Source organism: Heliangelus exortis, chromosome 3 (genome assembly GCF_036169615.1).
Source record: "Heliangelus exortis chromosome 3, bHelExo1.hap1, whole genome shotgun sequence".
NCBI classification, from domain to species: Eukaryota; Metazoa; Chordata; class Aves; order Apodiformes; family Trochilidae; genus Heliangelus; species Heliangelus exortis.
In genome coordinates this window covers 6,602,330-6,616,611 of record NC_092424.1, presented here as the reverse complement: position 1 = coordinate 6,616,611, position 14,282 = coordinate 6,602,330, and the positions used below count along the sequence as shown (strand labels likewise).

The window sequence follows — 14,282 nt, the reverse complement described above, 5'->3', positions numbered from 1 at the left end:
TATAAGACAAACGCCTATGCACCCTGGTTCATAACAGACACACACTTAAGACTCTCCAAAAGCATATGGTTCAACCAACTGCAAGTTGGCAAGTATGGAAAAAACACATTACAAAGGATCAGAATAATCAGAATTTATTTTCTTAACTGTAGGAAAGCTGTAAATATAGTTATGCCCAAAAATTCTCAGTGGACTTTGACCTGCCTCACAGCAAGTTCCTGGGGCTTTCACCACTAGCTCCATTTTAGGCAAAAATTTCCCTTCTGAGAATTATCAAAACACACTCTGACTCATTAGTTCTGAGTCATGTGATGGAGTTACTGACACAGAAACTCTTCAGCATTCTTCTGGGAAGAGAAAGAAATACATCACAAGAGTTGCAGGTGATGCTGAGACTGCTATAGTGCTGCAATTGCTATTTTGCTCTCCCTTTCTCAACTTCAGTGGTGCAGGTGGGTTCAGCAGTACAGCATCTCCTTATATTCTGCTTCTAGATATGCTCACACATGCCCAGCTGAGAAGCTGATCTGATTTTCACCACTGTTCCAAAAATCATCTGAGCAAATTCTTTTAATTCAGGGTGCAGGATGATCCTCCTAACAAAACACAGTTTCAGGCTCCTCTCCTGATCAGCAGCAGAGGACAAGCCACTTCCTTCATTTCCTCAGACTAATGAGGCAAAAACTTCCAAAATTCTACTACAACTTCTAAATTCTACTACAACCAGAAGAGAAGAATTAGAAGAATGATTACACCCCACACATGTGCCTTGACAGTCTGGGGAAAAAGTTTCAGAGTTGAAGGTGACAAAGATTGTTTTTTGAAATTAAGAGAAAACAATCTTTAATTTATTAAGGTATTCTAAAAAGGATTCATAGTCAAGGAAGATGCCAAGTAACAAGATTTCTGTGCAACAATTACAAATACTAAGCTTCCATATGTAGTGTGTTCATCAATTCAGATTATTAAACAGTTCCTGAATACAGATGTTAATTTAAGTATTTTATAAGTATCTGAATCCCTAAGTACTGAAATTCTTCTTAAACTCTTGTCCACAGATACATGGTAATAGTTGATTTATTAAAACATCTCACACCAATTACAGAGTTACTGTATGCTTCTATTTCATTATTAATTCATTATTTTGTTAATATAATTTCTTAAAGTGTTTTACTCAACTATTTTATTCAATTCAAAAGCTTGCACAAATATAACAACAGTTGGCAATTGAAAAGCTGCTTATAATAGGACATTGCACACAAATGATGATACAGGAAAAAAAATAAATTATATCCTGCTATCATATGAAGAAATGGCAGCCCGATTTTAAGTCAAGTCTTTTGAATTATCTTCATAACTAGAAGATAATTGGAACCTGTATGAACACACTCTGCTTCTACATTTTTTGGTAGATTTTCTCCTATTTCCAGGTCTTCCTCAATGCAACCAAGTTCTCGAGACATGGATATATGAATTAACATAAAACACTGCCAAAAACACAGGGGATTATTAATTTGAAATATTACGTAATTTTTTTAAAATCTACTGACTAGAACAGAAATTGAAGAGGTTTGATATTGCACTCTTTATTCCAATTAGAACTAATATTAAATTTACCTAGCATAAAAATGGCAGTGCTGACAATTTGCCAAACAAGTTCTCTGTTCTCACCAATATAAACCAGCAAGTCTGCATAGTTTGCATGTCCTTTTAGACTGATTTGAGCCCAAAATTATGTCAATCACACTCAGTTGAGCTCTTTCCTGCAAATAAACATGGAAGCCAGGAAAGTACAAGGTAGAAGTTGGATTGAATATAGGAAAGAAGATGGAAAGCCAGGGGATGGTATGGGGGCAGCAGGCATTAGGGGATTCATTTAGGAACTTGAAGACATTGAGTGAACAGAAACCACAAATTTTTGATCGTTGGTTTCAGTGGAGCTCTGGATTCATTCCAGCAAACACCAGGCAGTTGAGAATGTTCATACAATGATTCTATCTCATTATCTACTATGAAAGAGTTCATGAGTGAAAATCAGAATCTGTAAAACATCAGAAACCACCATGTCACCATTTCATAATTGCATAATGGCACAGGCATTATGTGATGCAAGTTTCTAGCCCACTATGCTTTTACCATACCCTGTCATCACAAAACCATCTGCTACTTCTTCCTACACCATATTTACAAGGAACACCTTCAGTTTTATTTGCAATCTAGGCCCATTCTCAGACCATCACATTTTCCTAACAAAGATCAAAAGTCTTCATTATACTGGAAAAAGTAGAAATAATTCTGTTTTGCCACAGTCTCTAAACCACCTCAGCAATGCAAAGGAGTAAGGATTCATTAGAAGCAAACAGTTTTTCTGAAAAATATGCCAGATTTCTCCAGAAGGACATGGTCTATATAAACAGTTTCTAATCCATTCAGATACTTGAAAGATCAATATAATTCACATTTAGTGACAGTTATGAGGGTAATGTATAACTCCAGAACATAAAGCCCAGTTCCCAAAACTTCACATACATCGTCTACTCTTCAAAACACATGTGGATATGCTGCTTAGAAAAGAAAAACACCACCTTTTCCACAACAATATATTCTTTGTATTGCTAAGCCTTCAAGTATTTATTTTTTTTTTACTAAAAAATCCATGTAGCAGTAGAGTATAGTATATTGTCCCACTCTTCTTTGAGCAACCCCAACTTTTTTGAGCAATCCCTCATGCTTCAAAAGAGAATTAATGTCAAGATCTATAGGAACAGCAACAGGGACTCCCCAGTAGAGTTGCATTGCACTGTATTTCTGTGGCTTTCCTGACTGGTTTCAAAAAACACACTGTCTGGGTATCAAAACAATCAACTGAATTAAAGCTTTGTTATCAGACTGCAAAAATCTGTATACAGACTTTCACATGAATATTTATTCCTTATCTTCCCAAGCAGAAAAAATAATTAAAAATATATAAAGTAATTGCTACAGATAAGTTCTTGAATAATTCTTTTCATGATTACTATATACTTTAGAAGATTTTTAAAAGCAGCATTATTGTTGGAAAATTTCCTGCAGCATCATGCTGCTGGTGAAAAGAACAAGAATTCATTAATTTATCGTTTTAAACATTTTACCCTCCATGCAAAGAACTATTCTGAACTTGAAAAGCTTGCTGAATGCACCAAATGAAAATTCAGACTATAGCAATTTTAAATGAGACAATGGTAAAGAATCTGATGAAAGAATTCCTGATTTCCCAATTTAACTTAAATAACCCATTATACTATAATTTTTTCCTATGTTATCGGACAGATACAAGCAGTGAAGTACCAGTAAAGATCATCAGAAAAACAAATAAGAAATGAGGAAGCTGTTCAGCAGTAGGCAAGCAGTAAAATAAAACAAACAAACAAAAAATGACACAAACAAACAGCCCGGCAGCATTACTCAACGAAGAAGCTTTCCAGATACTAATTATACTGAGGTTGTTTCATTTGTAATCAGCAGAAAGGTAGAAAGTTCCCATAATTGATGCAATTAGAAATATCTAAATCTTGCTTACTAAAAAGAGTGGAATTACTGCCAGTGACATTAATGCTGCACCCATTCCATACCTTGGAAGACCGAAAACAGAACGCCGTGGATTTTACATCCGCTTTCTCTTTTTCTGTAAGAAGAAGACTCTTGTCATCCAGAAGACTTAAATATTTTCCTGTTGTTATATGTCTTAGTCTGAATGGCTGTCCCCATCTAATGTGGCTGCCGCTCCACCTAAGAAAGGTCATAGCAAGCACTTGGTTTTTTTAAAACAAAACATTGAGTTTAACTACCAGCAAAAATATTTTAAACTGCTTTCTATTGCCAACTAGTTGGTAAAAGGAAACAACTCTAAATGTTGGATTATCAGCAAGAAAATGGTTACTTTGTGGTTACCTCCTATAAAACCATTCTAATAAATAATCTTAACCTCTTCCTTTGCACAGGCTGCTTGGGTTTGGATTGAATTCCTCTCGAGAGAAGATACAGCCCGCCTACAGGAAAAGGAGGCTTCTGCTGTACACAGACAGCTTAGATCTGCCAGTTCCCTCTCCAGCATTTCATGTACCAACAGTTGGGTTTGTTCACTCTTCCAGAACACTCTGAGTAGTCAACACAATTTAGGAACACTTTGAATAGTATGAAAAAAAATAAAAGAGCACAATACATAAAGAAATGTATCAATAACAATCTCCGTAAAATATTTTTTTTTAAATTATTAAACAAAAACTATTCCAGACTCTTCATAATATGCATAGGAAGAAATTAAGGAAGGCAAAGATTTTCTATCTAAGCTTCCCAAGAACTTCTCAAGTTGAAATACAGGTTGCAAGCTTCTAACTTCTTACCTTAAGAAAAAGAAAGAAAGACTTAAAAGAAGACTTAAGAAAAGTCAGTTCTGCTCTTCCTGATCAGCTTGTGAAGACAAACTTGTGTAGGGGTTACTAGGAAAGGTGAATTTCACAAAGCCTGAGAAGTCAGAAGGCTTCTCAAGTTATTTCTTAGATTAGCAAACTGCCAGAGCCAGGATGTTTTCCTGGATCTTCACAAAACTTTCTAGTCTTAAATCTTCAAAAATTTACACTTTCCATGTATGTGCACACTGCTTTTTGGAGAGGAAATAATATATTTATTTGTAGTTTGTAAAATATCCATCATAATAAAGTTACAACATACTGCCAGGGTTCTGATGTGCTTCCACAAATACTAGGAAATCTCTGCCTAGTGTGACATGAAATAGCTTAAAATTACTAACAAGAGTAAACAACCATATCCTTACAAACTTCATCTGATTATTCACTTGGTCTCATATCAGAATTTTGTATCACTGCATCTACTCACTTGCAGTTATTTTGGGTACAGCATTTATAAAAAGTTTTTATGCAGATGTTCTGTATGTATTCATCGACTAGACTGAAGATACCTTAGGCTGGGACTTACACAGGTTTAAGCCATTTTTTTTTTCCCTAATACATAGACACACATGTAGGAGATGAAAGCACTTATCTCTTCAATACAAATATTCATTTTTTTTTAGTACATCTTCCTAAGAGTTGGCCATATGGTATGCAAAGTATGCAAAATGGATTTGGCAGACATTTTTTAAGTGCAGGAGTTTTTTTAAATGCAAGAGCAATACCTGGCTTCTGTAACGGGATGTATTACATTTCAGTACTTAAACTTTTAAATCTTTTTAGTTACCAATTTTAAAGAGGTAATGCTTGATCCTGCAAAACATATCAGCTCTGTACCTTTCATATTTGGGGCCATACTGAGGAGTTGCCTTTTATCTATCTGACTCAAGTTTCTCTTAGAGCCAATAGCTATGGACCATAAGAAAAATAAAACAAATGTAATGAAATTATCTCATGTCCTTGGTTCATGCCTGCAAGATGTGAATAAGGCCATTTTGTGTGCACTTACAAGGAAAGCCTTTTGCACAGAATGTTATTGTGTGAAGCAATTTATGATAACTAAAAATTCTTTTCTACAATATAGGAATATGGTGCCTGTCACTCTAAGGAACAGTATCTGGTGTCCCATAACAGGGCATCCCAAGAGGGATTCTAAGGGCAACCCCAGACAATTTTTTATGAGAGTTCTCCACTAATGAGGAACACTCAAAACCAGTGACTCTTTCAGAATAATACAAAATTAATAGAATTAATATTATATCTGCAGTCTTTCTGGGAAGGACTAGAACTAATGAAGAACTTCAGGCATGCATATACTGAGTTGCAAACTGAAGCCTTTGTATGAACACTCAGGAGTGAACGTATACAGTTATAAACTATCATTCAGAAAAAAAGGGGGTGAGGGACTAGTAGGAGAGAATGTTTTTCTTGGGATTTTATTTGGGTTTTTCCTGCTGAGATAGTCGTGTTCCTTAAAAAAAAAGAAAAAAAAAAAGATTACCGCTGCATTTCCAAGGTTGTTTTGGCAGTTTTCACTATTTCTCACAGTCACATATGTTCATATCTATGCAATTCAAAAGTTTGTATACAATTCCTGTCAAAGTGAGATACACGACAGTCGCAACAGAAACCCAGAAATTCTCAAATCCTCACATCACTCCAGTACCCCTGCTCACAAGGGAAGAACATGCAGGGAGGAAAATAAGAAGCCAAAGAAACTTCCTCGTTTAACCATTGCCACATTAAGGCCAACCTTAATGCAAAGAAAAAAATCTCACTGCCCTGTTCTATCAATGACATTTAACAAAAATGCACAAACAGAAAGCAGCATCATTAGAGAGTATCCTTTCCTTAAACTGCCCTCATTCAGTGCCTAAAAAGCAACCAATTAATCACTGGAAACTGTATCATAAACACATATGTGCAATTCCTTTAACAAGGCAAAATTCCTTACTACCATTCCTGCGATATAGCACATTTCTTTGTAAATTTTTGCTTTTTAGGATATCCAAGTGGCTTAAATGAGTTAGGGGGCAGCACAGATGAATTATTAAAATCAGACTGTTTTCCTGTAAAATGTCACACATATATGTAAAAATGTAAGCTGTGAATTTACAGACAGCTACAACTTCAAACAAATAATGAAAGCACACACAGCATCTGTGCTAACACACACTCTCTATATAGGAAGCTGTTTCATTTTCCATGAAAGCGCAGCAGAGCACTTTCTGAGGATTATTTCAGTATTGTCTTCTGGGTTTATAATTATCCAGCAGATTTTACAGGAATGCTCTCACTATAGAAAAAGCACCCTGCCAAACTGACTCCCATTTTCTGAGAGATTTTACTTACGCAACTCTGAGAGTCTCCAACCTCCAAAGGGAACGAGCGTGAATGGACACAGCTCCACCTTCATAGTGGACAGTTCTGAAATCCAAGCAAAAGCACAAACTAAACGTTCAGCTCTGTGCTAAGAATTGACATTTTTGCTAATTTAAATCCATCTGTAATTGTAAGACGGCCAAAACATTACTGTAACTGTCAGACCCAAGGTTATTGCATTCAAAGCCAGCTCTTAGTTAAATCTTCAGACCCAGTTACTCAAACAAATGTTATTTTCATTGTCTTTGGCTTTGAATATTGTGATATTCACAACAATGACATTTATATGGTGCTTGCTGAAACATCTTTCTTAATGTTTTAAGTGTAGAGAATTAAAAAAAAAAAAAAAAAGAAAAGAACAAAAAAGAAATAAGCTGATAGCTACAATATTTCTAGGTTTAAACACCAAACAAATATCATATCATGATAAAGATTCACGGTCAACACATATGACTCACAAGACAAGTAGCTTAATTCTGTTAAAATAACCATGAAACATTACACTTATAAATTACACAGTTATAAAAAGTCATCTATTTGGCATTGTATTTTATTATCACAGCATCTGAAGTTTCACAACAAATACTGATAAGCGTGGTCATACAGATCTGATGTTAACAATTTCCTGATTCCAAATTTTAATATGTAGTGATACCTTTAGTTCCCACACATATCCAGGAATGTGAGTGGTCCTAAAAAACAGCCAGCTGAGCCTAAGAAAAGGTTAGGGTTTTTTTTTTCTCCATTATTCAGAGCACAGGTAAGTGATAAACACTGAATCCACAAAATGGCTGAGATTGTACGGTCACAAAAAGCCCCAAGTTAGGCAACCTGGCTTTTCTTCTAAGCAATTGATGAATTAAGCACTGCCACTTTAGACTAAGGCAGCCTTTCTTTGGACTGCTTCCTGCCTGAACCTTTACTTCTGCTCTAAGACACTGTCAGAATTTAAAAACCCAGCCCTTTTCTCTGGGAAAGTGGAGTCAGGTCTACAAAGCTGGTGCTACAATCATCAGATCCAGCTTGTCAGGGAACATTGCCAAAGAATGACCTGAGTTTATGGATCGTGGAAGAGCTTATGGATTGAGTAAATATTGTCATCATCAGCCAAGATGAGGTACTGCCAAAAACAGCCACTGGCTTTAGGGAATATTAATATTGTACCTGTAGGCATTTCCCATTGATTGTTATACACAAATTTTTCAGGCCCACATATTGGAATTATACTACTTAAATTTTATTCATCAGTTTTCAAGTCATTAAATATATGAGAAATAAGGTCAAGGCCAAGTCTTAAATTACACAATGCTTTAGTTTCCAGTTGCTATCTGGTTAGTTTTCAGAGATTAAGTTGTTTCTCACATTGTAAACCTGGAAGCAGTCACTAGTTTCTCAGTCTGAGTACTCTTTCAAAGCTAGTTTTGGATTACTCATAGCATAATGCAAATGGATAAATACTCTGGATGAGTGTAATTTGAAACATCTAAAAAGCCTCCCACTGTGTACTTAAAAGACTTGCTTCTTAGGAGTGAAGATTTCAGTGACTGTTCATCTATTATTTCATTTCTCAGTTCTTTCAAAGCTATCAGTCTTGAAATGTTCACTTAAGATGAGAAAATGGGAAAGAGAGAGAAGGGATAAAATCCTAAATGATAACAAGCAATTTTTTTACCAAAGAAAATAAAAAGTATGCTGGGATTGTCTTCTATTTCCCTATGAATTAATGGGTACAGCAGCAACAGAAGGAGTGAAGGCAGAGAGTGATAGCACTTAAGGAATAAAAGTCAGCATGGCAGCAGTGAAGATTCAGCAAGGGCGACAGCAATCTGGAGCTAGGCTGAGAAAGAGATGGGAACTGGAAGACTCAGGATCAGGGATCCCTACAGGGAAGCAAAAGGAGAAGCCCAGAGGTCAAGGATGAAGCAGGAAGTCTGTGTGGGCAGAAAAGAAGCTCCATGTTAAAAAAAAAAAAAACAAACAAAACAAACAAACAAACAAATAAGAAAGCCACAAGAAAATTAGCATCAAGCACTTGTGTTTTGTAAACTCTTGTGTCTTTAGCTTTAGATATTTTCTTCTCTACTGAAAAGATGGTAAAGAAAAGATGGCTCTGAATAGAAGATAACTTGTCTTCATCAAAGGACTAGTGACTTCAGTGACTTTGCCTTTACCATCAGAGCATGCACATAAACTGCTGCTCCAGAGCAGCTGAATAATTTCATTACCTAGATCTTCTCATACTATTTTATTCTAAGAAATCCAAAGTTCATTTTTTAACTCCTCTCATTAAAATAAATGTAGTAAACTGCTCTGAGATGGCTCAAATCAACTTTAGAACTTGTTCTATTAAAAAACATAGCAGTCACTAACACTACAAGGTCAAACAAAACACTGCTTTTAAGGATGTGTGAATAACCTGCAAAAATTGTCTATCAAAGACATAGTATAAATTTACATTGATTGGATGAGAAAAATACAATTTCAAGCTGCAAAGCACACAGAGGATGTGCATTATTTGCCAAATAAGAAAACCTGTGAATTACAAAAAAAAAAAAAAAAAAAAAAAAAAAAAGTGTGAAATTATAAATAGTGTAAATGCATGAGGAAAGTACAAATAACAGCAGAAAAAGAGCTACCATGGGTGTAAGCCTTCCCCTCATATTCTCATTTAAGTATTGTTGAGCTTGTTTTAGTGAAATTCACTGACTAGAGATAGGCATGAAATGAGGATAAAATAAATTGCATTAACTGACAGTGTTTTCATGCTGCTGAAGTAGCCTTGGTTGAAGAATCTGTAAATTCTAAATTCCACAGGAAGGAGAATGGAGTAAAACTCAGCTACTCCAAATGAATCAGAGCTCCATAAGAATGGCATAAATAACAAAGAACTGTACTTGGATTATAAATAAATTAATAAAGCCAAACAAGATGTCAAAGTTAAAGTTCAAGAAATTGTTCCACCCCCTTCAATGACAGACAAGGCTGAATTGTTTTTAGCTTGAAATATGAATCACTAAAGAGTTCTAAGTTTTTTTCAAATAAAGTTATGAAAGCTGAAAGACTTGTGGGTGGTTTTGAGAGTGGAAAAAAAGCTACTGACCCATGTTGGGTGAAAACTTTGAGTTTCTGTTTCAGTCACAAATAATTCTTCACAGGCCCACAATTCAGGCCTTTCTGGAGTACAACAGACCTTACCAGTCCATGATGCCATATCAAAGAGCTTATTTTATCCCCCTAAAAAAAACTACATGGAAAGGTAAGTGAAAAGGAGCTGCCAACTGGAGTCTCTTCTACCTCAAGTGCTACTTTGCAAAATCCAGGAGCACTTTGCTCTGTCTCACAGGCAATTTCTTTCTGCAAGAAAGAATAATTTCTGAAGGGTCCAAATGGCACTGCAGTCATCACTTGAAAATACATATTGCAAATCAAAATGCAAATGAGTTGCAAAGGGAACATTCATGACACCCTTCTACACTGGGAACTATGAATACTCACAAGCCCTACTGCTGTGAGAACTAAAAAATATTCTAAAAGAATATAAATTATGGTGACACAATGAAGAGCAAGCATCACAATCCAATTAAATATATATATGTCTGTATATATATATATATATATATACACATTTTGATTACAAACTTCCACTGCTATCTGCCATTAGGTTTGGGGGAGTCGTAAATAAATAAATAAATATAAAGCAAAGTAATCCAAACCTCTGCAAAGTACCCCAAATACTGCAAATTACTGCTGACATTTTTAGAGGAAAATAAAAATGACATGCATAATACAAAAAATATCAAAAACATAAAGTAATTTTTCTTAACCACTAAAAGAATAAAAAGTTGATTGTACTATGCCTTCTCTTGTTTATCTATATCTATACCTATCTATATCTAATCTGTATCTGTATCTATTTTATAACCTACCTGGAAATGCTTCTGATACTTGAATTTAAGAGCTATAGAAACAACACTGCAAATTTATGTCTAGCTTGTTGTATATAACTAAGGTATTTTAAATAAACCCCATAGAATAATTAAGGATTCTACGCAAAAGGCTTCAAACACTGCCCTTAAACCAGGAAGATACCTAACTAGAATGCAGTAAATGATACTCAATTCAGTGAAATTGCACATATTTATCCTTACATCTCCTCCTCTTTTGTTCTTTATCTGGATCAGAGCAACTGAAAACTACCAGTGGTAATGCCCTCTTTCCCTCTAGTGCTTTAAAAAAAAATACCACTATTTTTTCTAGTATAATATCAAGCAAACCAACATATAACCACAACCACCTCTATTTACATGGCATTACATAAGAGCCAAATATCACTATGTACAAGGCACCATTATCAGGGACAAGTCAGCAATTTTACACAAATTCATCCTGACAGCAGCAGCAGCAGACAGGTTCTTCAAGGTATCATTTTCACTGGGAATTTAAATGTGCTAAGACACAACAGCATTCAGTAGGCAGCCCAGGCACTTTGCCTCTATCATAGAATCACAGAAGCATCAAGGTTGGACAAGACCTCCAAGATCATCAACTCCAACCATCTGCCCTACAACCCACAGGTATGAAACCATTCACTGTAGTACCTCATCTACCTGTCTTTTGAACACTCCCAGGGATGGTGCCTCCAATGTTTATCAACCCTTTCTGTGAAGAAATTATTTTCTAATATCAAACCGGAACCTCCCCTGGTGGAGCTTGACCCCATTTCATCTGTCACTGGTCACCGGAGAGGCCAACATCTGTCTCACTACAGCCTCCTTCCAGGTAGCTGTAGAGAGTAATGAGGTCTCTCTCCCTTCAGCCTCCTCTTTTTCAAGCTGAACAGCCCCAGTTTCCCCAGCCTGTCCTCATAAGGCCCATTCCCCAGTCTTCTCATCAGCATGATTTCCCTTCTCTGTACCCTCTCTAGCACCTCGATGTCCTTTCTACACTGTGGTGCCCAAAACTTCACACAGTACTCAGGGTTCCATGTCCTTACCCAGACTGTATGCCTGGATCTGCTTCTGGAGTGGTGTTGTGCTGTTCCAGCAGTACAGAACCTCCAGCCCCACGACAGCCCCCACTCCTTCCAGAACTGAGGGCCCATAGCCAGAAGACAGTACCAAGTTGGCTCTGTAACCAAGAAGCAACGCTATGGCCATCCACTGCTGGCCATAGGAGTTTCCTAGACTTCAGTTCTTAGAGGGAGGGAACAAATCATCCTCCTAACCAGCCTCTCACCTTGGGCTGATACCTCCTTTGCCCGTGTCTAAAGTTGGCCTGAAACGTTACTCTTTTTCCACAGCTCATTGTGCAATCACATCTCACCCTCAGCCAAAGTCCCTCTTCCAAAAACCCAGTGATCCACAAAGATGATCAAAGGGCTGGAGCACCTCTGAGCTGAGAGAGTTGGGGTGATTCAGCCTGGAGAAGAGAAAGCTCTGGGAAGACCTTATAGCAGCCTTCCAGTACATGAAGGGGGCCAACAGGAAAGCTGGGGAAGAACTTTTTCACAAGGGCATGGAGTGATAGGATGAGGGGTAATGGCTTTAAACTGAGAGTAGATTTAAGTTAGATACTAGGAAAAAAAAAATTACTATGAGGATAGTAAGACATTGGAATAGGTTGCCTAGAGAGGTTGTTGATACCCCATCCCTGGAAGTGTTTCAGACCAGGTGTGATGAAGCCTTGTACAACCTGGCCTAGTGGGAGGTGTTCCTGCCCATGCATTGGGATCTTGATGATCTTTAAGGTCCCTTTCAACACAAATCATTTTATGATTCTATGATTCCACCCCACTACAGCACAAGTCCTTCAGGAGAAGTTAAGGACCATGTGGAGAGAACACAGAAGCTCAACAATTAAGTGAGTAAACACAATACACATTCAGAACAAACTGAGAGATGGGACAGAATTTACAAGCTATTTACATGACCATTTCTTCCACTTGTAGTAGTGATCATCCAGTTTCATCCAGATTTGGATGTCCTTACCTTCAGAGGAAGTTTTGCTAGGTCCTGTGACCATGAATACAGTATCTGTACTGTCACCGTATGGTAGATCACTGTGCTAAATACCATTCCACAAGAGTATAAAAAGCTTGAGAAAGTGTGTTTTATTTTTGACTTCTGGTAATCTTCAAAACATCTTATACTCAAATTTATGTAATTGCATCAGTGCTCTAAGAATAGAGAAAAACACCAGGTATTTTTAGAAACTGCCTAGGAGGATCCTTCACATCAGAACAATTTATTCATTCTCAGGAATAGACACCAGGTGACATTATAGAATAAAACTGTTATTTTAGGACTGTCGGATCTTTTATTTATTCAAAAAGACATGAAGAGGAGGCCTTTGCAGAAAAATAAAGATGAGATAGAGGAATTAGTGAGTCACAACAGAGATGGAACTTCTCAGTTTTCCTTTACACTGCCATTCTGCAGAGCTGCTCTTTAAGTATGTGCTGAACAAAAAGCAAAATAATCTACCACTAGATTACTTCAGAAGGCAATGGAAGGATAATATGAAATATTCCAAGCAGATCATACTTTACCCTACCTAATGTGCAAAAGTTAGAGAATTCAAACTAAAGATAAAACAATTTCCTACCTGCCAAAATTGCCCATAGTTTTTAATATAATTCTACTAGCAGTTAAACACCACCCATCAATACATATATGGAGCCTCTCCCCATGATACTTGAAAAGTCATGGCAGTCAGGTGGGACTCCAGGGAACTGGAAAAAGGGAAACATTAATCCCATTTTTAAAAAAGGGTAGAAAGGAGGACCCTGGGAGCCACCAACCTGTCAGCATCACTTCTGTGCCTGAAAGACTGGACTTTTTTAAGGCCTCTGATTCTGTTCTCCACAACATCCCTCTCTAAATTGGAGAATTAAGGCTTTGATTGGTGGAGTGTTCCATGGATGAGAAATTGATTAGATGGTTGTATCCAGAGGGTAGTGCTCCAAACTCTCACTTTAGATATTCTGAATGGGCAAGTCTTAATTAATCTTAATTAGAGATAGAAGGATAAAGGTCCTGAGCAATAACTAAATTTACTAATAATCTAAGAGGAGAAAATGTGGGGCACAGAGTGATTCTACCTAACTCCACAAAATTAAAAGCAATCATAGATTTTATTGTAGGTTAGTAAGTAATAATAAGTCTTAAAATTTCCTATAAATTGGCAATTACAATTTTTAAAAGTCATCCTGAGGATTTAAAATTGAATAAGAGAAAACACTAGAGTATTCTATTTATTATATTTTCTTTTCATCATGCTCAGGGTAAGAATAATAACAGCAGCGATAAACTCCAAGCTGTAATGGATCTTTAACATTGCAACTAAAATTAAAACATAAACTGACCACATTTTAAGTCTCAACATTGTGAATTATCTTTGGTGTTCAAAAACTATTCCTTTGTGTAAAAAAGTGAAATAGCCAGGTTGGGTTGT

At 36.5% G+C, this 14,282-nt stretch overlaps 1 protein-coding gene across 8 annotated transcripts in view; it reads right to left on the bottom strand.

Annotated features, from left to right (window-relative positions):
- RYR2 (ryanodine receptor 2) overlaps window positions 1–14,282 on the bottom strand; it is a 345,759-nt gene that overhangs the window by 172,997 nt on the left and 158,480 nt on the right. For all 8 annotated transcript variants that reach the window (XM_071739054.1, XM_071739056.1, XM_071739057.1 and 5 more), the window contains 2 exons: window positions 6,801–6,875; window positions 3,612–3,768 (listed from right to left, as the gene is read on the bottom strand). In XM_071739054.1, the coding sequence (XP_071595155.1) occupies window positions 3,612–3,768; window positions 6,801–6,875 (232 nt within the window). The remainder of the gene's footprint in view (window positions 1–3,611; window positions 3,769–6,800; window positions 6,876–14,282) is intronic.